General features: G+C 57.8%; 2 protein-coding genes across 8 annotated transcripts; one reads left to right on the plus strand and one right to left on the minus strand.

The window, feature by feature from the left end:
* Positions 1-192: 192 nt before the first annotated feature.
* OBSL1 (obscurin like cytoskeletal adaptor 1) lies at positions 193-21,724 on the minus strand. Of its 7 annotated transcripts, XM_047773610.1 has the most exons (22): positions 21,688-21,724; positions 20,042-21,289; positions 17,710-17,979; positions 17,375-17,626; positions 16,908-17,210; positions 16,423-16,719; positions 14,323-14,595; positions 12,918-13,190; positions 11,993-12,265; positions 8,724-8,996; positions 7,370-7,645; positions 7,003-7,290; positions 6,543-6,818; positions 5,673-5,942; positions 5,247-5,519; positions 3,986-4,252; positions 3,023-3,135; positions 2,321-2,477; positions 1,986-2,147; positions 1,558-1,662; positions 981-1,250; positions 193-702 (listed from the first exon to the last, which is right to left on the minus strand). In XM_047773610.1, exons 2-22 carry the CDS (start codon positions 21,051-21,053, stop codon positions 683-685), a joined length of 5,703 nt encoding a protein of 1,900 aa, XP_047629566.1. In that variant the 5' UTR covers positions 21,054-21,289; positions 21,688-21,724; the 3' UTR covers positions 193-682. The 7 variants fall into 7 exon arrangements, with proteins under 7 accessions (XP_047629566.1, XP_047629563.1, XP_047629564.1 ...); XM_047773606.1 differs by lacking the exon at positions 21,688-21,724 and having other exon boundaries at positions 194-272; positions 20,042-21,330; XM_047773607.1 differs by lacking the exons at positions 6,543-6,818; positions 21,688-21,724 and having other exon boundaries at positions 20,042-21,330.
* Positions 21,725-21,876: 152 nt separating this feature from the next.
* INHA (inhibin subunit alpha) lies at positions 21,877-26,078 on the plus strand. Its single transcript, XM_047773614.1, has 2 exons — positions 21,877-22,332; positions 25,089-26,078. Exons 1-2 carry the CDS (start codon positions 22,071-22,073, stop codon positions 25,919-25,921), a joined length of 1,095 nt encoding a protein of 364 aa, XP_047629570.1. The 5' UTR covers positions 21,877-22,070; the 3' UTR covers positions 25,922-26,078.
* The last annotated feature ends 377 nt before the right edge of the window (positions 26,079-26,455 follow it).

The following is a 26,455-nucleotide window of genomic DNA, read 5'->3' on the forward strand; positions in this document are numbered from 1 at the left end:
GCCAGGAGTGGTGGTCTTTGGTGGCTGGCACTTCCACGGGCCAAGATGAAAGTGCTGCAGCCTTTGGTTCCCTGTGTCACTCACTGCACAGGGGCTCTAGGCAAACTCTGTCCTCCAACATCACACAGAGAGCCAGGAAAGGGGCCGTACCACTTTTATTGTCTCCCAAGACTTCTGCTTCCCCTCCCTCCCACCCCTTCCCAGGGTAAGGGCATGTGCCTTCCACGCTGTCCAAGGGCACCCGCCTGGCCAGGTTCGGTCCTCCTAGCTACCTGCAGAGGAATGACTGCGAGTGGGGCTAGGGAGAGAGTGGGTACCACCTTCTTATCCCCTGGCAGAGCCTGGGCACCCACAGAGAAGAGCTGAGTCCTCACCCTCTGCCCTACTCTTTCTAGGCCTCTGTCAAGGCTGTCTGTGGGGGCAGGAAAGTGGCGGTGGTACAGGTAGAGGTGGGCCAAGACAGGGGATGCAGAAATTCAGGTGGAAGGTGGGGCATCTCCTTTGCGGGAGAGGAAAAAATTGGGCCCAGCCCAGAAGTCCTCTGCCCAGGCTGATGTGGAGCCTCACTGAGACAGGAAGAAGCCAGCTGAGCAGAAAGCAGGAGAGCATGAGGGGCAGGTCAGGGGCACAGACCAGGGGCTGGTAGGTGGGAAGGAGAGGAACTTGGGTACAAATGGGGCATTCAGGAGAGCCAAACGTGGTCTAGAGACAAAAGGGAGTGAGGGGAAGCTCAGACAGGAAGGGGCGTAGAAAGGTGGGAACAGCTGCAGGAACCAAGTGGTTCCTGTGGAGAACACAGGCTGTCTCTCCTCCGCCCTGGCTGTGATCCCCCACCCCCCACCTCCAACACATCTCAGAGCCAACTTGCCATCTCAAGTTGTGGAAAACCTGCAGGAGGTGTGTCTCAGCCCACCAGCTCCTAGGACACCCCCTGGCCAGCCGCCTGCCTCTCTGACCTCTGCGCCATTGGCTTTACTCACCCTCCACCAGCAGCTGTGTGTGGGCACTGTCTGCGCCGGCCTGGCAGCAGTAGGTGCCCTGGTCCTCAGGTCGCACGTCATGGATGACCAGGCTGTGGGTGGCGCCATGGCTGCGCAGCTCATACTTGTCTCCCGGGCACAGCTCGACCCCCTCCCGCAACCAGCACACTTGGCCCCCCGAGCGGGACACGGTCACCTCCAGCACCGCCCGGCGGCCGACCAGAACCGACTTCTCGCGAGGGGGGCGGCGGCACATCTGGAGAGGCAGTGCTGGGGGTGGAGGACAAGGGCTCCAGTTACTAGGGACACGCAGGGTCCCTAAGAGGAGAGACGCATCTTCCTTCCGCTGCGACCTCCACTCCCGGTCTTAGATCTCTATGCCACCAGCCCGTTTCTCTCTCCCCTCTACCCAAAGTCTCCTCCTCCCCAGGAAATGCACTGCCCTCTGTGACCCGCCCCAGAAGAGCCCCGCGAGGAAGGGGTGGCGAGAGGCAGGGTTCCTAGGATCAGCCGCCAGCCTGCCAGTCCCAGGTGGAAATGGTGCCCACTCCAGGCCGTCCCCGCCCCAGTTGCTTACCCTCCACCTCCAGCTGAGCCACAGACTGGGCGGATCCCGCCTGGAAGCGGACCTCACCAGCGTCCTCCGGGCACAGCTCGCTCAGCACCAGAAAATGTTTCTTTCCTGGGGGTGAGGAGGGCGCTAGCGAGGCCAGAGCCGCCTCTGGTGGGGGTTCGGGGATGAGGGTGTGGCCAGAGTAGGTCCCCGGGTCGGTTCGGACGCGGTAAATGAGAGCGGGGCTGGGCGGAATTGGGATGCCAATGGGGAAGAGGCGGTCTGGGACGAGAGCCCAGAGCAGGGGTCTAGGAAAAGACCGAGAGACCGCTCCTTGGGTCGTGGGGCGGGCCCATTCGAGCTGGAGGTGGTACTTATTCTAGTAGGGCGGGGTCTGTCTGAGCTGGGGGCGGCGCAGCGAGGGGCCAGAGTGGGTAGAAAGTCGGCCAGACCTTCTTGTCGGATGCGGATGCGCCCTCCGGGTCTCAGCGGGCGGCCTCCAAGCTCCCAGTTCCCGGTGGTCTCGACCTCCGACAAGGTGCACTCGAATGTGGCTCCGTCGCCTTCTCGAGCGTGCACCGACCGGAGTTCCGAGAGCACAGACACCTTGCGCTCTGGGGCGGAGCAGGGGGCGTGAGGCGGGCGGGGTGGAGAGAGGGGGCGGAACCCTACCACGCCCACGCCCCGCCCCTTCCCTAGAAGCACCAAAGCTGGTCCCCCTGGCAAGTCAGATCCGCAGAGCCCTCACCCACAGCAGTTCCCGGCCCGAGCAGCTCCCCGTACCCACCGCGCACCACCAGGTGGACGGGCCCGGCGCGGGCCATCCCCACGGTGCAGCTGTAGTTTCCGGCATCCATGGGACCGCAGCGCCGCAGCTGGAGAAGACGGCGTGTGCCAAGGGCCTGGAGCCTGAGCCGAGGGCTGGGAGTGAGAGGCCGCCCGTCCTAGGGGCCGGAATTGCAAAGGGTGAACTAGGCTGGGCACCAGAGGGCCGCAGCCCCGGTAGGCAGCGGCGCCCCCTGTTGATGCCAAGCGGTTTCGAGGCACGTTTATGCTATGGGGTAGAGTTGTCTGCCTCTTCCAGGTGGCGCCAGGAGTCTCACTGGGAAAGTGTCACCCTTTAGGGACGTTAGGGCTGAGAAGGGGCTCTAGAGGGATGGGCAGCCTAGCATCCTGTCCCGATCATACCAGCCATGAGCGTGGATTCTGGAATCAGGAAACTCGGATTCAAATATGGGCTCTATGTCGGCCCCTGGGCAGTGCTTCACCCCACTAAGCATGTCTCCTTATGGATAATATGGAGATAATATGACCTGCTGCCTAAGGCTGCTGTAAGGGTTAGAAGGTTAAATGTAAAGTAAATATTAGCACAGTGCCAAGCACATTGCTCACTGAGTATTAGCTATTCTGTTGGGGAGTTGTTATTGCTGTTATGATGCCCAAGTGGGCATCTGACCTTCTCCCAGGTGATGCCCAGGTGAGATCTGACCTTCTCCCAGGTGATGTCAGCCAAGGCCTGGGAAAGCTGGCACTCGAATGTAGCTGTGTCGCCCTCGGTCACTTCTAGGTCCTGTGGCCCCTGCACAATGGTCACTGGGGCCTCTGGGGGAAGGAGAAGGAGGATACACTTGGGCTCAAGGGGTCATTTGCGGGCACCTTTTAGACAAGTTGATCACTGGAGGGACCAGTGAGTGGGGGCATGCTGAGACAAGTGGTCCAAAGCAGACGCCACTCAGTGGTGGTGGTGGTGTGTGGGGGGGGGCACAGAAGGATCAGACTGGTCAATGGGGCAAGAATGGCCAGACGAGGGTCACAATTAAGGTGGTCAATGGAGGACCTGCTGGGGCTAGAGAGGCATGGGGGAAACTGGAGCAGAGATGCCAGTGGAGTTACCCACAGGCAGGCATGATCAGTGGGGACACGCTAGTCAGAATAGGCAGGAGACCCTGGCCAGCGGGGGATACCATAGGGTCAGAGGAGCAATGGGGGACCTGAGAGCTTTGTGGTCAGTGGGGAACACACCAGGGCTGGAAGCATGACTGGGGGACACTGAAGCAGAGTTGCTAGTGGAGTCACTCTCGGGCACAGTCAGTGGATCTTTGGGGTGGTCAGAGGGGCCACAGCAGGCAGGCACAGTCAGTGGGCTCACATTCAGAGCGGTCATGGGGGCCACAGTCAGGCAGGCAGACAACAGGGACCACACGGGCATGGGCATCTCACAGTGGCGCAGTCAGTGGTCCACAGGGGTGGGAAGGTCAGTGGAGTCACACTTGGGCAGGGCAGTCCCTGGGGCCACACATGGCCAAAAGGCCAGGGGAGTCACACTCTGGCAGGGAGGTCAGTGAGGGCCACACTGGGACAGGCAAGGTGAGTGGGGGCCACACAGGTAGTGCGATCAGGAGAGTCACACCCAGAGCAGTCAGCAGGCAGGCAGCAGTTCCAGAGGCAGCACCTCTCACAGTGAGTCTGGCCGCACAGCGCAGGGCATCCGTGGTGAAGGAGATACAGCCGGAGTCGGCCAGGCCCAGGCCACTGAGTACCAGGTGGTGAGTGTGGCCCTCTGTGTGAATTTGGCACGTGGGCCCCTGCTGCAGCCGGACGCCGCCCCGGGCCCACTCCCCGGTCACGCCCTCCTGGGATAGCTCCAGCTGGAAGGTGGCGCTGCCCCCCTCCGTGATGGTCACATCCTCCAGAGGCCGCAGCACCCTTAGCTGCCTTGCTGGTGGGGGGAGATGGGGAAAGAGGGAGGGTGATGCTCCAAGTCTGGGCAGGGATTCCCGGGGCCCCACACACGCCTTGGCTTGGCCCAGTCTTGTAAGGCCCAATTGAACCAAGTTCAGAACCAGGGACGAGAAAGAAGGGAGCAGAGCCGGTTGACTTGTGAGGAGAAAGGGGCTTAAGAGAGTTAAGAGAGGGGGACACAGGAAGGGGGTGATGTGTGGTTAGGGGGGGGTGAGAGGTTTGGGGGGGGGCTGTGATACTGGAAGGAGAACAGAATTGGAGGCAGACACATCAGGACTGGACCCTAGCTCTGCCACATGTTTGTGTGCTATGTGATCTTTGGCAAACTGCTTGGCCTCTCTGGGCCTTAGTTTCTCCAGCTGCGCAATGTTAATAGCATTGAGATATGGGATTTATTGTGATTAAATGAATGAAATACATTCAGAGAATACAAGTCACCCCCCAAAACCATTTACGAAGCTCTGGGTGAGTGTTTCTCATATTATCACAGTTAATGTTCCCAAAGCCTCTTGAAGTAAGGATCAGCACGGTTTTCAAGACCTGTCTCAGAGAGGGTAAGTAATTTGCCTGAGGTCACACAGTTAATAGAGTGTGCTCTGTCTTGGGGGTAGGGGTGCCCTTTGCCAACCATCCCTGCTTTCCAGTTGGACCCGTGCGTCCTCGGGCAGACAACTGAGGGATAAACACGGCAAGTCTTTCTGGAGTATAATATTTATGTTTATAGCAAAGCCAACTTGGACATATGAAATGGAATGCGAAATTCACATGCACTTCTAAGGTAAACAGAAAACATTAGAAAAAGAAAAGTTTTGCTTTGGGCATGATGCTTCAGGTCACACTCCTGGGGGTCAGCCAGGGCTAACTTGCCTTGCAGTGAGGGGCACTTTGGTGGGGGTCTGAGGGGCTCTGGGCCAGCCAGGAGAGGCTGTGCCATGGGGCAGGTGTGTGTTAGGAGAGGACGGGGCACTCACGCCTGACGCTGAGCCTGGCCAGGGTGCGATCGTGGTGGCTCTCGCAGCCATAGGTGCCCTGGTCGGCTGGTACGACGCCATGGATGAGGAGGCGGTGGACATGGCCATCCTGCGTTGTGGCCAGGCGGGAGTCGGGGGGGAGGGGCACCCCCCCTCGCACCCAGCGCACGGCCCCTGCTGCACCCACTCGGCCTGTCTCCACTTGGAGGCACACGTCCTGGCCTTCCTCCGCCCGCACATCCTGCAGGCGCCGCAGGAACAGCAGCTCCGTTTCTGGGGAGGAAGGAAGAGGGGGCCATAGAACTTAGAGGAGCCTGGAAGCTGACCCCCTCCCTGCTCCCTCTTAGGGATCTGTCCCCCTGCTAGGGCTGGGGCTGGGAGAATAGGTTCAGAAACAAGACCATTTTGTCTCCATCAGGACCAAACCTCGAACATGGAGCCGGGCACTTGTGGCTGTGCCCCCTGCTCGGGCAGTCACGGTCCCTGCGTCCTCAAGCTGGCAGCCTCGCAGAGTCAGTGTGCGGCTTGACCCATTCTGGGCCATCTCTAGCTGGGGCCCTGGGGTGACAACAGCCCCATTGCGCAGCCAGGTGACATCGGCATCTGGTGGGGAGACTTCACACCGGAATGTGGCATCGTCACCCTCGTGGACAGTTAGGGGTGTCAGCTCTGAGATCAGCTTCACTGGCGGTGGTTCTGAGGGGGCAGGGCCAGATGGTGAGGTGGGCTGGGTCTTCCTCCCTCCCTCCTTCTCATCCCCACCTCCGGATACAGGCCTGCATCCTCCAATTATTAAACAAAACTTTCCTGAGGACCTGCTGTGTGTCAGCCATGAGATGTCCCAAAAGACAAGATGTCAACTCCCTGCCACTCCTAGCCAGCTCCTTTCAATGCTGCCCTGGCACCCACCTCTCTGACCCCCTAATAATAATGGATGGTTTACCATGGTCCCAATTTATCTCATGTAACTGTCATGACAGCCCTATAGGACAAGCACTCTCTCCCCACTTTGGAGCTGGGGCTCAGACAGGTTAAGCAACTCGCCAGTGTCACACAGCTACTGGGAAGCAGAATCCAGATTGGAACCTGGGAGCTCTGACTCCAGAGCCCTGCTTTGAACCACTGGGCTGGGCTGCCTCCTATTTGTAGGTACCTGGGAAAGGGAGCCCTGAGCTCTCACCCAAAGCTATGCATGCATGTGGAGCCAGAGGTAGCGAGGTGGGGTGGGGGGTGAGGGGACCCAGAAGGGTACAGGCTTGCGGTCCTTTGGGGGCCGGGGCCCAAAGGGTGTGTTACCTTCCACACTGACGAGGAAGATGCGGCTGTCCTGGGGCGTGTCGCACAGGTACTCCCCAGCGTCCCTGCTCCGTGCCCCCCGCACCCGCAGCACCTGCCTGGCCCCGTCCTGTTCCAGCTGCACCCGCCCCTGGCTCGCCAGGCGCTCCCCGTCCTTGTACCAGCGCACAGGGCCCCCCGGCCCGGAGAGGTGCACTGCCAGCTCTAGGTCCCCGCCTGGGGTGCTGCGAACCCTGGTCTGGGCCGCCTCGGGGGCCACCACCCGCACAGGGGGCTCTGTGGGGTCAGAGCTGGGGGTCACAGTGAGGAAGCGATTCAAGGGCTGGGGGCGGGCAGTGGGAAGCAAAATGGGGAAAGGGACTGAGAGCAGTGGGGCAAGGAGGGCAAGGTGCGCTGGAGAAGGGGAGACTCATGGGTTTGGGGGTGCAATTCTCAGGTTTCCTGCCCAGGCTATACTCACCAGCCACTTGGACAGTGAAGCTGAGGCTGGGAGCCCCCGGGGCTGCCCCGGACTGGCAGGTGTAGAGGCCCGCATGGGCCGGGTCTGCAGCCCGGATGCAGAGGATGCGGCGGGGGCCCTCGGCATGGAGCTCCAGGCCCTCGCCCTCCTGAACTGGCCTCCCGTTGTGGCTCCAAAAGACAAGGGCGCCAGCCCGGGACAGTTCACAGCTCAGCACCACCGGATCCCCGGGGGCCACACAGAGCGGGCTGGGGGCTGCCTCTGGGGCAAGGAACTGGACAGGGGGCTCTGGACAGAGAGAGGCGGTGGTGTTGACTCGGTAATGCCCCCGCCTCCCCCCTCCCCGGGGCTGGCCAGGAGCACCCACCAGCCAGGCTGACATTGAAGGTGACAGCTTCATCACGAGTCTCACACACATATTCCCCGGCGTCCTCAGGCTCAGCATGGGGCAGGGTCAGGGTGCGAACGGGCCCCTCAGCACCCAGCTGCAGGACGTCTGATGCTTCCACCTCCAGCCCATCCTTGTACCAGCGCACCTGGGACCCAGCTGGGGCCACCTCGCAGCGAAGCTCCACACGCCCTGGAACCCCGAACTGCAGGTCCAGGGCACGAGCTGCTGGATGCACAATCCTCTCTGGGGGGGCTGGGGGGTGGACCGAGACGGGTGAGTGGGCTCCACCTGCCTCACCGCTAGGTTCTCAGCCCTCTCCCTTTGCAGTGCAGCTCTTGGGAACAGAAGGACCTTCAATTCATGGGCACTTAACTGTGGGCGGGCCTTGTGCTAAGCACACTGCAGCCCTTTTCTCAGCTACCCCTGACACTCCCTCTCACTGGCACTTATTTATTTATTTATTTGTTCATTTATTCATTTATTGCTGGCCTCTAGGGCCACATCTATGGCATACAGAAGTTCCCAGGCTAGGGGGTGAATCAGATCTACACCACAGACACAGCAACGCCAGATCCAAGCTGCGCCTGTGACCTACACCACAGCTCACAGCAAGGCCAGATCCTTAACCCACTGAGCGAGGCCAGGGATCGAACCCGCATCCTCATGGATGCTAGTCAGATTCGGTAACTGCTAGGTCACAAGGGGAACACCACTAGTTGGGTTCTTAACCCACTGAGCTGCAATCGGAACTCCCAGCTTCTCTTTATATACGAGGACCTGAGGCATCTTTATAGGGAACTGACTCGCCCAAGTTCACATGGACAGAAAGAGGCAGACCCACACTCACAGCCAGATCTGACCCCAGTGCACAGCCCCCCCTACCTGGCCCCCACTTCCTACCCCCTTTCCCTGCTTTGCCTCCAATGCACTGATCACTACCTGAAAAACCATCTATTTTACTTATTTGCTATCTGCAAGCTCCATAAACACGGGTTTCTCTTCTTGGTTCGCTGCTATATCTCTTAGCATCCAGAACAGTGCAGAGCACAAAGTATTTGTTGAATAAATGAATGGACGAATGATCCTGATTGCTGAGCTCTCCGCCAGGCCTCTGTCACTGTCCCCCCCCCTGCTCTGAGCAAGCCAGGGCTCTCTGATGGCTGAGAAGGAGGGCCTGGGGGAGGAGGGAAGACTGGACAAAGGGAAGGCTGTGCGCACCAGCTTGGGGGCCTGGTGGGGAGAAGGCGCAGGAAGTGGGAGGGTTGGGTATCTGTTCCTCAGCCTCCTGCTTCTCTACCTCCCTAGGGTGTCTGTCCCAGAGATTGCCCACCTGTGACGGTGACAGTGAAGAAGGCTGAGTCATCTCCGGCGTCACACACGAATTCGCCCCCGTCCTCCGGCTGGGCAGCGGGCAGCACCAGGCGGCGGCGGGGGCCGTCACTCTCCAGCACCAGGGCCTCGCTCTCCTCTACCTCCAGCCCATCCTTGTACCAGCGCACGGGGGCATCCTCCCGAGACAGCTCACACATCAGCACCACACACTCCAGGCTCACGGCGACCAAGGTCACCTCGTCCCGGGGGTATATGATGCGGACTGGGGGTTCTGCAGAATGGGGGCAACCACAGGCTGTCACAAACTCACTGTCAGCCTCCCTGGAGCCGTCCAGTAGCAGGGAGTCCCTGTCACCCACAACCACAAGAGTAATAAGGATAATAATAACAAGGAACAATAGTCCACAATCTGAAGTCCCTGTTACAGAATCCAGAATGCTCCTGGTTCCAGAAACGGTGCATTTATCATATATCACTTCCCTCAGCCCCCATGGCGACACCCCTCCATAATCAATTACACTAACACTTCTGCAGTGTAACATACAGACATATCCGCCCTAAGCAGGATAACCGAAAAGTGGCAATAGTTTCAGAGAATTAAGCTCAGGTTTTCCTGAAGTGGCTTTTGATACCAAATTTACAGAAAGCCTTTTGATTGCGAGGCTTTTTTTTTTTTTTTTCCTTTTAATTTCAGAATTGTGGCTAAGGGAAGGCCACAGCCACACACATGCCAGTCCACACTCGGCCTCCGCACAAAACACGCTTGCAGGTGGCATGGTGACTTTTCCCAAGGCCCTTCTTGACCTCCTGCTCTGTCCTCTTGAGTCCTCAGCCCTTATGTGCTACTTCCTAAAGTTCCAGGAACAGTTGTAAGTAGCACCTTACATCCTCATAGCAATCCTAGGACGTAGGTATAATTTTTTGTGGGTTTTTTGCAGGGGGCGGGTGGGGGGCTCATGGCATGCATAAGTTCCTGGGGCAGGGATTGAACCCGAGCCACATCAGCGACAACTGAATCCTTAACCACTAGGGCATCGGCAAACGCCAACATAGTCTTATTCCCATTTCCCGGATGAGGAACCTGAGCCACAAGAGCGGCTAAGTAAATTCCTCAAGGTCGCAGCTAGCTATACCTACTCAAGGGCAGGAGGGAGAACTACTGTCTGGTAAAAGAGGCTCAGACTCTATAAGCAGTGGCAGGGATTCCAAGCTAAGGCATGCAGGAAACTCAGTAATGAGCGTAGGAGTTGCCAACATCTGTCTAAGAGTTCCCCGAGGGATGTTAACCGCTGATTCTAGGAGTTCATCTCCAACTCCCCTGAACTGGCCAGTCTTCCACAGAAATGAGCCATGTCAATGTTGGAGGCGATCCTGGAGCTGAGCCCAGGGCATGCCCAAGCTTCCACGCCTCAGAGTTCTTCCAGAATCAAGTCTCCAGGACACTTTAGCGCTCCTTTAACATTTCGCCCCCTTGTGGCTGGGCTGTGGAACTGCTAGCTTCCCCATCTAGGTCGTTACAGAGGCACGTGTAGGCAGATGTGCCCACAGCCTTGCCTCTGCCTCCCTAAATGGGCTTGTTCTGAGAGTCTAGAGGATGCAAGCTGGTTCTCTGGGGCCCGGTAGGGGCGGTAGATTGCAGGGTGAGGCTTCCTGAGAGGTGGGGTAGATGATGGAGGCAGTGGTGTGAGGACAGGGTGCAGTGATGGGGCTGGGGTACCTGCATGGCCGTGGGGTCTCAGCTTGGCATCCAACTTGATTCTCCTGGTCCACAGCCAAGGTGGTGTGTTGTGTGAGCTTCCCCGTGAAGAGTCTGGTGTTTTGTGCGGAGGCCAAGTGTGGACTGGCATGTGTGTGGCTGTGGCCATTATGTCTGGCCAGGGCTTAGGGTGGGAGATGCTGAAGGGACTCACTATAGGGAAGAATGTGTGTGGAAAGGTGTCTCTGATGTCGCAGCTTGTGCGCATCAGGCTGCACTATCTGGGGTGCAGGGAGTCGGGGGCCCTGAGGAGCCCAGCTAGACAGGGGAGAGGACCACCACATGCTGACGGTGCTAGCAGCAAGAGGTCACTCCAGTGCAGCCAGTGGGATTCTCCTGTGCCACCCAGACCTGCCTAGGCACACACTCCCCACCCCGTCACATACACACTGGGACTGGCGCTTTGGGCTGCAGCCCCCAGTTTCCGGCACTGAACCAGCTCTGCCGCAGTCATCCTGGGCTCTCCCCACTTTGGATATTCTCTCCCCACCTTTTCAGCCCAAACCCTGACCGCCACTCAGCTAACTCGGCCCCTACTCCAAATATCTGAAGACACCGTCGGTCCACTAAACACTTAGCAGCCCCCAGCCTTGGGCTCTCACTGCACCCTATGGGGACACTGAGCAATCCCCACTCTAAGACCCTCTATTGTGCCTGGCTTTTCTGCCAGAGGTGTGCGTGTGTGTCTGTGAGCCAGGGCTGATGCCTGCAGGTGGCATGGTGACTTTCCCCAAGGCCCTCCTTGACTTCCTGCTCTGTCCTCTTGAGTCCTCAGCCCTCACAGCACTTTGTCACGAGGTGTCGCTGTACATTTATTTGCGTGTTTATTGGTTAAACGCAGGGGTCGCAAACTCAAATGCCCACAGCGGCCAGGTAGGTAGGTTAGGTCAGTGGCTGAAGCGATCTGGGGGGAGGCAAAAAAGGAACGGCGGGGAGGATGGGACCGAGGAATGTGGGCCCCCTGTTATGGGGGCAGCTGCTACTCAGCGCCAGCTGCTCATCGCCACGGGGGGAAGCGGGACCAGAGACGCCGGCTCTTCGGCTTTTTCAAGAGGACGCATAACTCCGGGTTGTTATTTGAACTGTCCTGACTTTGGTAAGACTCTGCAGGCCAAACAAAACACATCTGGGCGCTGGATGGGGCCCTAGGGATGGCCCGTTTGCGACCCCTGGTTAACGGCTGCCTCCCCAGCTAGACGGGCAGCTCTCTGACAAGAGGGACCACAGCTGCCTTATGCACCAGTGACCTGCACCGCCTGATGCAGTGCCTGGCACATGGCAAGTGCTTGGTAAATGAGCCCATGGAGCACAGCTGCTCTTGGCCTTGAGCGAGGAGAGGAGGCTGCTTACTCACACAGGGACCCTGGGCTCTTCTGGCAGAAACCCCAGTCCATGCACCTGCAGTCCCGCCCCCATCCTCCCCAGTGTCCTGGCTAGGGGCTACGGCCAGCTCCCCCAAAGGCTCAGAACCGCTCCCCTGGTGACCCTGGGCAGCTGGGGTGGGTCCACACCTGTGACAGTGACGGTGAAAGAGGCAGATTCATCATCGATTTCACACAAGTACTCGCCGGAGTCCTCCAGCTGGACGGCGGGCAGCACCAGGCGGCGGACGGTGTCCTCCTTCTGCAGGAGCAGCGCCGGACTCTCCACCACCTCTTCACCATCCTTGGTCCAGCGCACCTCGGCCCAGGGCCGGCACAGCTCGCAGGTCAGCACCACGCGCTCCAGGCGCACGGCTGCCACGTATACCTTGCCACTGGGGTACACGATCCACGAGGAGACGTCTGGAGGACAGGGACAGCGCGGCCGGGCATCAAGGGCAAGGGCCGAGGTGCCCGGCTGCCCCACCTGATCCACGCCTGTTCCCTACTCCTGCAAAGTGGGCTGCGTGTTGAAGAAGAGAGGCCTCCCTTGGACCGTGGCTCACAGCTGCTTGGACCCATAGCTGGAGGCATGACCAGAGTCACATCAGGGTCACAGCGGCCCAGTGGGGACCATGGTGTCAGCCTCAGCTCTAGAAACATGACATTCTTTGGCTTGGGACAGGGACAGTATGAAGGGCAGGACTGGGGGGAGGAAGGTTGGGTGCCCAGATGGACTGGGTCTCCTGCAGGCCCAGACCCCTTCTAGTGCCTGGACTCAACCGCCCCCCCCCCCCACCCTGCCCCATGGTAGCACTGCCATCTCTAAAGGTCCCTCCACAGGGGTCTTCAGAACACAGAAGGTAGGCTTCCCTGTGCGATGACTTGTGTGGCTGTGACTGGTATGTTTATGACAATGCATTTTCTGTAGGTGACTGAACCTCAGGGTGCAGACCGTGGGTTGGGGAGGAAAAGGGGAGGGCGTGTGATCATCTAGGGGGAAGGAAGCAGGGACAGTTGCGGGGGGCAAGGGCAGGGGACACCTTCCCCGCCCTCAGCCCACCCAGAGCCCCACCTGTGATGGTGACAGTGAAGTAGGCGCGTTCGTCCCCAGCAACGCACTGGAACTCGCCCCCGTCCGGAGGCTGGGCAGCAGGCAGCACGAGGCGGTGATGGGCCCCCTCGTTCTCCAGCACCACGAAGTCGCTCTCCTCCACTTCCTGCCCGTCCTTGTACCAGTGGACAGGGGCGCCCTCCCGGTCCACCTCACAGGTCAGCATGACGCACTCCGATGTTATGGCATGCACAAACACGTGCTCCCGGGGGTCCAGGATGTGCACTGGGGGGTCTGAGGGGGGAAACAGAGATGGGGTCACACAGACACCCACACGTGGGAGACAGGAGCCCATGCTGGCCACTTGGCCAGGAGACAGTCTCCCGGGAGGACACTGGGAGGGTTAAGGCCAGGCTGTGCAATGACATGGAATACTGAGGGTGCGACAGGTGAGGTGGGACTGGAGGTCACGTGGCACCTGAATGCTCTGTGAGTCCCCAGAGGCTCAGAGGGGGCTGGGTGGGGACACAGAAGGCCTTTGTCTAGACTGTGAGGAGGTCTCCGTTGCATCACATCAGGGTCATGCTAGCTGCTGCTTTTACAATGAAGCCCCCAGTGCCTGGCCCCAGGTCAGGCAGGAGGTGAGAATGACTTAGCAGTGCTACAGCGGGACAGTGCTCCCTATCGGTAGTGAGTTCCCCATCACTGGGGCCATTCAGGCAGGGGTCAGAGGACCTCCTGGCAATGGGGCTGAAACAGGATTTCCACTCAAAGTGAAAAGATCGAGTTGTCTTCTCAGAGTGGATTCCATGCTGGATATTCTGGCTCAGGAGGCTGGAAGACCCTGGGGCTATGCACTTATAACAGGCTTTCAGGGTGTTTCTGAAGAAGCCAGAACAGAGACTGGCTTCTAGAACTTCTGGACCACTGTATCTAAAGCTTCCCTTTGATTCTGGCTGCCTGGGGCGGTGGAATAAGCAGTTCTGGATGTGAACCCAGCTAGGGTGTTTTCTGTCTGTGTGCCATTGGGCAAGATACATAACCTCTCTGAGCTTCAATTTCTTCCCCTGTGATTGGAGCTATATTGCCACGCATCTAGTTGTGAAGATTAAGTGAGAGTGTACTTTCTTAGTATTCAGCCCAGGATGTGGCTAGCAGGTGCCCAACAAATGTTGGCTCTCACCTCCCCCTCCCCTTAATTGAATGGAGTTTCCCCCACTCTTCCCCAGCAGAGGGTATGTGGGGGTCAAGTGTGCTAGAGGGCCACGCATGAGCAGTGTGATCTGAAATCATATCCCTTAGCCCACCAGGGCACCCCTTCCCCAGAAGGGACACCCCACCCCAAGCAGGTAGGCCAGGGCGCAGGGGTCACACAGCCTCAGGATCAGCTTCAGCTGAGGGAGCCCAGGCTACTGTGGTCCCTGACCTCGGACCGTGACGCTGAAGAAAGCTGAGACCCCTTCCGTTCTGCACTCAAACTCGCCGCTGTCCTGGACTTGGGCCTCGGGCAGAATCAGGCGGTGTTTGCGTCCATCCATCTTCACTACCAGCGACTCACTCTCCTCCACCCGCTGCCCGTCCTTGTACCAGCTCGCTGGGAAGTCCACCCGGGAGAGCTCACAGGTCAGCACCACCCTCTCCGAGGTCGTGAAGGTCAACGACACGTTGTCCTGGGGGCTCAGGATGTGCACCGGGCTCTCTGCATAGAGAGGCGTGGTCACATGCAGTGCCTTAGCCGCGCTCCGCTACCCCAGTAAGCACCCCCTCCGGGGCCTGGGTTCAGGGTAGGGGGGTGGGCACATCAGGCCAGGTGACTGCTGTTGATGCATCTGAGATTTAAAAAATAGTTTTGCTGGAGTTCCCGTCATGGCGCAGTGGTTAACGAATCCGACTAGGAACCATGAGGTTGCAGGTTTGGTCCCGGCCTTGCTCAGTGGGTTGAGGATCCGGCATTGCCGTGAGCTGTGGTGTGGGTTGCAGACACGGCTCGGATCCCGCACTGCTGTGGCTCTGGCGTAGGCAGGCGGCTACAGCTCCGATTCGACTCCTAGCCTGGGAACCTCCATATGCTGTGGGAGCAGCCCTAGAAAAGGCAAAAGACCAAAAAAAAAAAAAAAAAGTTTTGCTTTTACACACCAACTCTTCAGAGCAGTGGTTTTAGTGTGCATAAAAATTCTCAGGGAGGCTGCTAAAAATTCAGATTCTTAGGCCCCTCCCCTTGAGCATGCAAGGGCCTGGGAATCTGCACTTTAAACCAGCCCTCCAGATGGCTCTGATGTTGGCGACTCTGGGTTGCATTTTAGTTTAGTTTAGTTTTCTTTCTTTATTTTTTGCTTCGCCTGCAGCAGGTGGGAGTTTCCGGGCCAGGGATCGAACCCATGCCACAGCAGCAACCCAAGCTGCTGCAGTGACAATGTCAGATCCTTAACCTGCTGCGCCATAGGAGAATCCCCCTGGGTTCCATTTTAGAAATGCTGCTCTGGTTGCTGGTTATTTCTTACTCTGCCCCCCTCACGGGATGCTGGCAACTTACTGCCTCGAGGCTCCGCCTGTGGGCACTGAGGAATTCCTTGATTGGCCTTACAAACTCCAGCAATGGTGCAGTGGCAAATGCTAGACCCCTGCTTTTTGTTTCGTTTTGTTTTAATTTATTTTTTGCTTTTTAGAACTGCACCCATGGCGTACAGAGGTTCCCAGGCTAGGGATCCCATCAGAGGCTACAGCTGCCAGCCTATACCACAGCCACAGCAACATCAGATCTGACCCGCTTCTGCGACCTACACCACAGCTCATAGCAACACTGGATCCTTAACCCACTGAGCAATACCAGGGATCAACCTGCAACCTCATGGTTCCTAGTCAGATTTCCTTCCGTTGCACTACGACGGGAACTCCCCAGACCCCTATTTTGAACTGTTGTCCTTAAGGAAACCTTACTCCCTCACCCTCCCTGTTTCCCCAGGGGACAGCGTGTGATTCTGGAGCCAGACACCCTGGGTCCGTAATCCAACACTAGAGCTCATTAGCTCTGTGACTTTGGCCAAGACCCTGAAAGGTTCTGTGCCTCAGTTTTCCCATATGTAAAATGGGATGACAAAAGAGTCCATCCTGAGGGCTGCGGAGAGGACTGTGCCAATTAACACACGTAAAGTGCCTAGGGCTGTGCCTGGCACACAGGAAGTTGCTCTGATAGCATTATTGATTACATGACAGGACACGAAGCAGTCAAGGACCAGGGGCCTCCTGGGTCTGTGTCTCTGAGATGACAAATATGACAGAATTTTGCAAACCGAAAAGTGCTCCCCAAAACGATGCTGATGAAAATGACAAGCAGTTTCCTCTATGCTGTGCATGCGCTGGAATCAGGCCTTCTGGGTCACTAAGCTTTCTATCGGAGCTCACCGCAGGTGCTCTGTACTCTCCTTGCCCAGATGTGAAAAGTGGGACCAGCATCTGCCTCATTTTGCCAAAGGGATTTCTATGTCCTTGATCCTGTCTGCCCACCCTGGTCCCCACCAGCACCAACCTTGGATGGTGAGGGCGGCTGAGTCCTGCACGCCTGGGCAGCTGAAGCCGACCAGGGCCCCGCTGTCCTGGTGCTTGACAGCTTGCAGGATGAGTCTGTGCTGCAGGCCCTTCTTCTCCACACGGTACCGCAGGGCCCCAGGCTCCACCTCGCCCTCTGGCACATGACTCTTGAGCTCTTCCCCATTAAGGAACCAGGTGCCCTGGATGATGGTGGAGAGATGAAGGGAGAAGACGGCATCTTCCCCGTCATATACCTGCACGTCCTCTAGACCAGCCACCAGGCGAGCTGTGGGCACTGAGATGGGGACAGATTGCAGCCATCAGAACCGGGGCAGGGGTGGGGGGGGGCGCAGAGGGGGAAATCGGCAGGTAGAAGACAGATAACAGGCCAAGGACTGAGGGCCAGGGAAGGGAGGAGGGTGATGGGGAGGGCAAGACTTGGGGTACAGCTGCTGATAGGCCGGGCTGGCAGGACCGACTCACCGAGGTGAGCAGACCCGTGGAACACAACGTGGGGACTGCGGCCGTGTTCGCTGACGGTGCAGATGCGGAAGCGGTAGTCGCCCTCGGAGGGCACACAGTCTCCGGGCACCTCCACAGCGCCAGCTTTCACAATGCTGAAGCACTGGATCCAGTCTTCTGAGCCCACTTCCTGCCGCTCCAGCCGGTAGATGAAGGGGGTCTCAGGAGCTGGTTCGGGAGGCTTCCAGGTCAGTAGGACTGTGTTCTTGTGGCCCTTAAACATCTCCACCAACAGCGGGGGGCCAGGAGGGTTGTGCTTGATGCCTGAGACAAAGGCAGGGTTTGCATCTGAGCCCTGCTCCGGCCTCCCACAGCCCTCTGACCTTAGATCTGCTTTACCAGCCCCGCCTCTGGCATCTGGTCACCCGCTGGCCCTGACCCTCTGTCCAGCCCTGGAGGAGTCTGCCTAGGGGCTCTCATGCCCTCACATTTGACTCTGAGCAGAGTGGTGGTGTGGGAGTTGCCCAGGCTGAAGGTGACCTCGCCAGCATCCTCTCGGGTGACCCCTGGCAGGACCAGGGCATGCATGTGGCCGGAGCTGCTCTGGCAGATGGCAGGCAGGTCCTCCCCATCTCGGGTCCAGCACCCTTCCACCCCAGCCTCGCCCGTCTCCACCAGCAGCACCGCGTTCTCTCCTTCGAAGACGTCGAGCTTCCGGGGCAGGCGCTTCAGGATGGGCCCTGAGATGCAGAGGGGAGGCCATCAGCTTGCGGTCTAGGCATCCGCCTGCCTCGGTCCGGGCTCCTCCCGCTGGCCAGCCGACCTTTGACCGTCACGTTGGCCACGGTGCGCACCCGGCCACGCATCTCGCACAGGTAGACGCCCTCGTCATCCGCCTTCAGCCTGTGGATGATGAGACGCCGGACGGCGCCCTCCTCGATCTGCTCGTACTTGCGGCAGGGCAGCAGCCGCTGGTCCTCGCGGAACCAGGCCGTGGGAATGCGGGAGTTGGGGACTTTACACTCCAGCACTGCAATCCCATGCTCCCGGCCCTCCACGTCCTGCAGGGGCCTGGTGAAGCGGAAGCGGGGCTCTGTGGAGAACGGAGAGCCGAGAGAAGGCTCTGGAGAGGGCCAGACCTGGAGAAAGACTCTCCTCCCATCAGCCACTGCCTAAACCCACATTAGCTTAGGCCAGTTTGCTCTTCTCCCAGAGCCAGCAGGCACTGTGGCATCACAGAAACCCCCAGAAGGGAAGTCAGATGACCCCAAATTCTCATCTGACCCTAACACTCACTAGCCATGTCCACCTTGCCTAAGGCCATTTTTGGGATTCTGGGCCTCAATTTCTTTACTTGTAAAGCAGAGAAAGGGATGGAAAGGCTTGGACCACATCAGTGATTTTCAAACTGTTTCCTGGGGCCCCTCACAGGCACGCCACAAAATTCTGCAAGGGTTTGAGCTGCATTTCATTGTGAAAGCATTTTATCTACTTTCAAAACTGCATTTTACAAAAAGAAAGCATGATGGTGGGACTTCCTGCTGTGGCTCAGCTGTAATGGATCTGACTAGTATCCGTGAGGATGCGGGTTTGATCCCTGGCCTTGCTCAGTGGGTTAAGGATCCAGCTTTGCTGTGAGCTGCAGTGTAGGTTGCAGATGTGGCTTGGATCTGGTGTTGCTGCGGCTCTGGCGTAGGCCGGCAGCTGCAGTTCCAATTCAACCCCTAGTCTGAGAACTTCCATATGCTGCAGGTACGGCCCCCCAAACAAACAAACAAACAAAACCAAACAAAGGAAAAGCATGACGATAGAAATGGCTGGTGGGTTCAGGTGGGCTGATGGGGGAGCATGACTGTCTTGCCAGGTGGCTCTGGAAGCTCTGCCTTCACCGTGGGCTATTTTCTGTCCAGGGGGTTAGTTTGTGCACATTGACTGTACCTGAGAGGCCACCAGGGCAGCACAGGTGCTGCACGCCTGACTGCATGCCAGGCAGGGCTCAGGGGATGTGCCAACTTTTTTTCCTCTGAGGGAAACCTTGGGTAATAACTAGTGAAGGTATAATGTTGTGAGTTGGAGAGGTTTAACTTATGGAGAGCTTTAACTTTCACTGTGAGTGTGGAGAGGTTTTTTTTTTTTCCCCCTCCTGAATTTTTTATTTATGAGCAAGGTAAGCATTTATTAGACACTGATGGGGACTCAATTTTGAAATATAAATTTCCTCTCCTTCACTTTCCTCGTCTTGCAAAACTGGAGAGCAGTCTAATGAAAGAATAGTCAAAAACTGCAGGGCATTTTTTTTTTTTCCCCTCGCTCAAGTTGTCCTTTGTTGTAAATCAGCAGTTTCTCAATGTGAGGCCTGCAGCTAGGCCTTCCCCACAGGGCTCACAGACTAGACCTGGTTATGGATGTTAAACTGTATATTCAATAAAAAAGACCCCTTGTTCTCACTGGTTCGTTTTGTAAATACATGTTCTACATTTGGACTGAGAAATCTTTCAGAGATTACTTCCTGGCTCAGTGGAAAAGAATCTGACTAGCATCCATGAGGATGCAGGTTCGATCCCTGACCTTGCTCAGTGGGTTAAGGATCTGGCCTTGCCCTGAGCTGTGGTATAGGTTGAAGACACCCCTCGGGTCTGATGTGGCTGTGGCTGTGGCATAGGTTGGCAGCTACAGCTCTGATTTGACTCCTAGCCTGGGAACCTCCATATGCTGCGGGTGTGGCCCTAAAAAGCAAAATAAAATAAACTGATCCTTTCATCTGCCTTAGATAGTGGGGCCCCAGATGGGATTTCCACTGGGGGTTCAGTGAAAATAACAAAGAGGTTGAAAACCACTGGACTACAAGAGTTCTGGGCCCCTCTGGGTCTGTACATCTATCATTCCTTGAAGTCCTTTATTAAAGAGTGGTTTTCCACTTTCTGCTTCACAATCTTGGGGAGGGGGGGGCTGCTAAGATGTTCTCGGAGGACTTGGAGGCCAATTAAATCGGAATCCCTGGGGGCTGGGAGGTGGGTGGGAAATGGCATTTTAATATTCGACCTTCCTTAGCCCCGCCATCTTCTGGGCAGTGAGTGGGATTGGAGTGGGAAGGGTCTGGGAGGACGCTGGAGGTCCCTCCCCAGGGCTCTGGCCGCCCGGGGGCGCCGCGGTACCTTTGACGTGCAGCTGCACAGCACTGAGCGTCTGGCCCGCCGAGTTGCGAGCGGCGCACACGTAGAGGCCGCGGTCCTTGGCCTGGCAGTAGAGCACCTTGAGCACGAAGCCGCCACCGCGGTCGCGGTACATGAGGCGACGGCGGTCGGGGAGCAGCGGGCGGCCCTCCCAGTGCCATTCGATCTCGGGCTCAGGCTTGCCCATCACGTAGCAGCGGAACTTGGCGTGCTTGCCCTCGTTTACCCAGAAGGTCTTGGGCGCACACTTGAGTGGCTCCACCACGGGCTTGGGGACCTCGTCGGGGTCCTCGGGCGGGCTCTCGGGGGGCTGGTGCACCTGCAGCAGCGCGCCGGCCCGCGCGTGGCCGTGCGCGTTGCGGGCGTGGCACACGTAGACGCCCGAGTCCGGCAGCCGCACCGCCAGGATGCGCAGCGCCAGGCTCGCTCCTGGGCGGCCCTCGGTGCGGCCCGGCTCGAGCGCGAAGTGGCTGCTGTCCCACACTTCGTCCAGCGCCATCCCGTCTTTCTCCCAGTACAGCGTGGGCTCGGGGAGGCCCCCCACCTGGCATTCCAGCACCACCTCCGCCCCCCGCAGCACCCACTGGGACCGGGGCCCCGTCAGGAACACCGGGGCGCCCTCTCCGGCCCCGGGCGGCGGCAGCGGGCCCTCGGCGGGCTGGGGCTCGGGCTCGGGAGCCGGCGGCTCCAGCACGGTGACGGCAGCCGCTGCATAGGCCTCTCCAGCCGCGTTGCGGGCGCGGCACACGTAAACCCCCGCGTCGGTGGGCAGCGCGCCGCTCAGCAGCAGGCCGTGCTCGGCGCCGTCCGCCGGGAAGCTCAGGCGCTCCGAGGCCGCCAGGGGCTGCCCGCCCTTCTCCCACACGACAGTGGGCGGCGGCTCCCCCAGCACCACGCACTTGAGCTCGGCCTCCGCGCCGCTTAGCACCCGCACGGGCCGCGGGAAGCGCAGGAAGCACGGGGGGCTCCCCTGATCCCCCGAGCCCGCCTTCATCGCAGCGGCGGGAGCCCGGGAGGCGGGGCTCGCCTGGGACCGGGTGACGGGGCCCGCGGAACTCTCCCCTGGCCGCCCGCTCCCGGCTCGTCTCCTTACCCTCGGCCGGGAGCTGCGGCTCTGCGGTGGCGGCGATTCCCGGGCCGGGGACCCAGGGCTCAGGGGGCAGTCCTTCCTGTTTGCCTCTCCAGCGAGGGGCCCCGCAGCCTCCTTTGCCTGCGGCCTGGCTTCCTGCTCTGGAGAGCCAGTCTTCCCAGTCCCCTCCCACAGCCAGGGCCCCTTCCCCTCCTCCCTCCCACCTCCAGCCGCCAGGTCCCCAACCGCCCGCCAGGCTTGGGCCTGAGTGGCAGAGGCGCCTGCAGCTGCCAATCCCAAAAATATTCTCTGATGACACAGCTGGAGGACAAGAGCCCAGACAGGCTCCTCCAGGCTAAGTATAGAGCAGGGGGGACCTCCTGCCCCCCACCCTACCCCCAGTTCTAGCTCATGCCCCAGCCCTTCCCCCCAGGACTGGCCCAGCAGCTGCCTGGTTGAAAGGAGACCCTGAAGGTCCGAGGGCCTGGCTTGTCCTATCTTCCTGACAAGTAACTTTTTTAGGAGTTGGCAGACCCCAGCTTCCAGACTCCTGTCCCACCTGATGTCACCTCTGTGCTGGATGCTGGGTTGTAACTTTGTGTGTGTGTTGAGGGAGGGGGGGCAGGGAGTTGTATGTGTGGGTCAGGTCACTTGGGGTGAAAAGCCTCACCCGCCCCCACCCCCACCCCCACATTCCTGGCGGGAGTGGGAGATAAGGCTCAGGGCCACAGACATCTGCGTCAGAGATAGGAGGTCTCAATGCCATGGGCAGGGGCAACTCGGACTGCAGGGCGTGGGAAGGGCTGGGAAGACTGGGGTGAGAAAGGTAGAAGAGGGCGGCTGGTGGGATGGGGAGGGGAGATTGGGGAGGCCCTGGGCAGACCCTGACAGAAGGGGCACAGGGCTGGGTGTGGGTTCACCGTTGGCAGGGCCAAGTGAGCTATGTGGCCTCAGCTGCTCCTCTTGCTGTTGGCCCCACGGAGTGGGCATGGCTGCCAGGGCCCGGAGCTGGACCGGGAGCTTGTCCTGGCCAAGGTGAGGGCTCTGTTCCTGGATGCCTTGGGACCCCCGGCAGTGACTGGGGAAGGTGGGGATCCTGGAGTCAGGCGTCTGCCCCGAAGACATGCTGTGGGGGGCTTCATGCGCAGGGGCTCTGAGCCCGAGGAGGAGGATGTCTCCCAGGCCATCCTTTTCCCGGCTACAGGTAATGAGGGTGGGGAACTGGCACCTTGACTTTGAGAAACAGTGTGGCATACCATGGGCTTGGGAGCCAGGCCTGTTCGGATTTGAATCCCAGACCTGCCACTCAACTGGCTTTGTAACCATGGACCAGTTACTGAACCTTGCTGAGCCTCTGTCCCCTCTTCTGTAAGATGGGCGGTAATTCCTACCTCTCAGGGTGGAGTGAGATGGGGCATCTAGAGTGTGTGGCTCATCGGGGGCATGTGGGAGACAGTGGATTGGGTGGCCAAGAGTCCCTAGAAGGAGATATCTGGGTGTGGGCCCCTTCCTGCCATCTTTCCTTCTATCTTTGCTTTTGCTCCCCACTCCAAACACTGTTTCTTTAGTCCCAAGTAACTGAAACTTGAGAAGGTATCTAGAATGCAGAAGAAAGATTAGTTGGGAAGCTTGGGAGTTTCCTTCTCACCTCCCTGTGTTCCACTGACTCAATGAGTAAAGCCCCCCTTTGGCTAGACTTTCTTGTTTATTTACTTATTTATTTTTGTCTTTTTAGGGCTGCACCTGCACTTGTGGCATACGGAGGTTCCCAGGCTAGGGGTCGAATCAGAGCTGTAGCCTCTGGCCTATGCCACAGCCCCAGCAATGCAGAATCCGAGCAGCGTCTGTGACCTACACCAGAGCTCACGGCAACGCCAGATCCTTAATCCACTGAGAGAGGCCAGTATCAAACCTGTGTCCTCATCGATACTAGTCAGGCTGAGCCATAGTGGGAACTCCTGGATAGACTCTCTCATAATCTGGTCCACTTTTCTCTCAGAGAGTATTCCCTTTCTCCCTGCGCTTCTGACACCCGTGAGGCACAGTGAGTGAAAGTGCGGCTTTAGGGGGTCAGGCAGAATCCCAGCCTGGCCACGTAGTGGTTAAGTGGCACTTCGTCTTTTTAACCCTCAGTTTTCTTATCTGCAAAATGGATCAATTATTGTGAGGTTTATTTTATTTGTATTTTGTTTGGAATTTAAATCCGAGTTATTACTTATTTTTGAGGGATCGACTTTATTTTTTATTTTATTTTATTTTATTTTTTATTTATTTTTATTTTTTGTCTTTTTGCTATTTCTTTGGGCCGCTCCCGCGGCATATGGAGGTTCCCAGGCTAGGGGTCAAATCGGAACTGTAGCCACTGGCCTACGCCAGAGCCACAGCAACGCGGGATCCGAGCCGCATCTGCAACCTACACCACAGCTCACGGCAACGCCGGATCGTTAACCCACTGAGCAAGAGCAGGGACCGAACCCACAACCTCATGGTTCCTAGTCGGATTCGTTAACCACTGCGCCACGACGGGAACTCCTATTTTTTATTTTTTAAAATTACAGTTGATTTACAATGTCCTATCAATTTCCGCTGTACAGCAGAGTGACCCAGCTTTAAAATATATACATTATTTTTCTGTCGTGAGGTTTATAATGAGATAATCCACTTAACAGTGCAGCTTCAATTGTCAGTACTTCAGCTAGTGCTGGTTCATGACTGTTTGGTACAGTCTATATGCCTTTCAGGGTAAGGATGCCAACTCTACTTTCTTAGGAAGAACTGTCCTTTATTCTGAGCTGTATCCTTTCTCCTCCTCCCTCTTGCTGTTAACCTGCTCTCTTTCTTTCTTTCTTTCTTTCTTTTTTTTTTTTTCTTTTCTCTATGTTGGCTGCCTCACAGCATATGGAGTTCCCAGGCCAGGGATCAGATCTCAACCATGGTTGTGACCTACTCAGTAGCTACAGCAACACTGGATCCTTAGCCCACTGTGCTGGACTGGGGATTGAACCTGCATCCCAGCTCTCCAGATACATTGCCCATCCTGTTGAGACATAGGAGGAATCCTAACTGGTCTTTTTAAAGAATTTCTTTTCTTTTTTCTTTTTGGCCATGGCGTGTGGTGACTTGATGTGGGATCTCAGTTCCCAGAACAGAGTTTGAACCTGGGCTGCAGTGGTGAAAGCACTGAATCCTAACCATTAGATCACCAGGGAACTCCCTATTTTAAAGAATTTTCCATGCAATATTTCTGACATGTAAAAAGATATAAAGACTAATACAGCAAATGCCTGTGTACACATCATTCAAAGTACCATTTCATAGTCTCAGATGAACAAAAATTTAAATCCAACTAACAATTCCAGGCATTGGAGAACGGAGAAAGCGCCTACATATCGCTGATGAAAATATTGATTGCTAAAACCACTTCAGAGAGAAGTTGGAAATGTATTTTTTTTTTCTTTTTTTTCTTCTTTGGTCTTTTTAAGGATGCATCCATGGCACATGGACGTTCCCAGGCTAGGGGTCTAGGAGTTGAATCAGAGCTACAACTGCTGGCCTACACCACAGCCACAGCAACGTGGAATCTGTGGAATCTGAGCCTCGTCTGTGACCTATACCTCAGTTCTTGGCAACTCCAGATCCTTAACCCACTGATCAGGGCCAGGGATCAAACCCGTGTCCTCACGGATACCAGTCGAGTTTGTTACTACTGAGCCGCAGCAGGAACTCCCTTTTTTTTTTAGTTTTTATTATTATTATTTTTTTACGTCTGGTATTTTTAAAGTCCCTTGATAATGGAATAACAAATGGGGAGCGGGCGCGTCCTTCCATTCTCCCAAGACTTGGGCAGAACCGAGTGCTTGGCAGGCTCCTGAGTGGCAGCCAGATCCTGCCTGCTGAGGAGGAGGGGTCCCAGGTTCTGCCAGTCAGGGCTGCCCTCTCCCTTCCTTCTGCCTCCTGCAGGTGCCAGCTGTGGGGACGAGCCAGCTGCTGGAGAGCTGGCCCGGGAGGCTGAGGAGGGCCTCTTCACATATGTATTCCGGCCGTCCCAGCACACACGCAGCCGCCAGGTGACTTCAGCTCAGCTGTGGTTCCACACGGGACTGGACAGACAGGGGATGGCAGCCGCCAATAGCTCTGGGCCCCTGCTGGACCTGCTGGCACTGTCATCCAGGGGTCCTGTGGCTGTGCCCATGTCACTGGGCCAGGCGCCCCCTCGCTGGGCTGTGCTGCACCTGGCCGCCTCTGCCCTCCCTTTGTTGACCCACCCAGTCCTGGTGCTGCTGCTGCGCTGTCCTCTCTGTTCCTGCTCAGCCCGGCCCGAGGCCACCCCCTTCCTGGTGGTCCACACTCGGGCCAGGCCACCCAGCGGAGGGGAGAGGGCCCGACGCTCCACCGCCCCTCTGCCCTGGCCTTGGTCCCCCGCCGCGCTGCGCCTGCTGCAGAGGCCCCCGGAGGAACCCGCTGTGCACTCCGACTGCCACAGAGCTTCCCTCAACATCTCCTTCCAGGAGCTGGGCTGGGACCGGTGGATCGTGCACCCTCCCAGTTTCATCTTCCACTACTGTCACGGGGGCTGTGGGCTGCCAACCCTGCCCAACCTGCCCCTGTCTGTCCCTGGGGCGCCCCCTACCCCTGTCCAGCCCCTGTTGTTGGTGCCAGGGGCTCAGCCCTGCTGCGCTGCTCTCCCGGGGACCATGAGGTCCCTACGCGTTCGCACCACCTCGGATGGAGGTTACTCTTTCAAGTACGAGACGGTGCCCAACCTTCTCACCCAGCACTGTGCCTGCATCTAAGGGTGTCCCGCTGGTGGCCGAGCTCCCACAGGCACCAGCCTGGAGGAAGGCAGAGTTCCCACCTCCCCTTTCCTTCCGCCTCTCCGCCTGGAGGCTCCCCTCCCTGTCCGCCCCTGTCCCATGGGTAATGTGACAATAAACAGCATAGTGCAGATGATTTGGTGCGTATTCTCAGGCTTCTCTGATGTAGTCTGTGTGCTGGGGGGAGGTCTGGGTCCCTGGAGCACAGGATTGTGGGATGTCAGGTTGCTCAGCCTCACTTGACCAAGGAAATCCGCGGTTCGAGAGCTATAATTCGATGTATATCTGGTGGGAAGCTACAAGGGTTGGGCAGAGGGACAAAAAAGTGCTCAAAGCTCCAGACTGCCACTCTGGAAACAGAATTGGCTCTCACACAAGCCGGACCTGATTGTCAAGTGGGTTGCCTGCCCCTCATAGAGCCTACCTCCAAGGGGCCCTAAGCCCCTCCCCTGCCACACTCTACCCTAGCTGCCAGACATCTAGCTCAAGGTCAGGTGATTTGCAGGCTGACTA

The sequence above is a fragment of the Phacochoerus africanus genome, chromosome 3 (assembly GCF_016906955.1).
Source record: "Phacochoerus africanus isolate WHEZ1 chromosome 3, ROS_Pafr_v1, whole genome shotgun sequence".
In the NCBI taxonomy this organism is placed as follows: domain Eukaryota; kingdom Metazoa; phylum Chordata; class Mammalia; order Artiodactyla; family Suidae; genus Phacochoerus; species Phacochoerus africanus.

Coding starts and splice junctions, on each gene's coding strand:
- OBSL1 (XM_047773610.1), bottom strand. CDS start 21,053: ATGAAGGCGGGCTCGGGGGATCAGGGGAGCCCCCCGTGCTTCCTGCGC. Junction 17,980..20,041: donor TGTGCAGCTGCACGTCAAAG/GTACCGCGGCGC, acceptor CGTTCTCCACAG/AGCCCCGCTTCCGCTTCACC. Junction 5,520..5,672: donor TGCCCGGCTCCATGTTCGAG/GTTTGGTCCTGA, acceptor CTTCCTCCCCAG/AAACGGAGCTGCTGTTCCTG.
- INHA (XM_047773614.1), top strand. CDS start 22,071: ATGTGGCCTCAGCTGCTCCTCTTGCTGTTGGCCCCACGGAGTGGGCAT. Junction 22,333..25,088: donor CATCCTTTTCCCGGCTACAG/GTAATGAGGGTG, acceptor TGCCTCCTGCAG/GTGCCAGCTGTGGGGACGAG.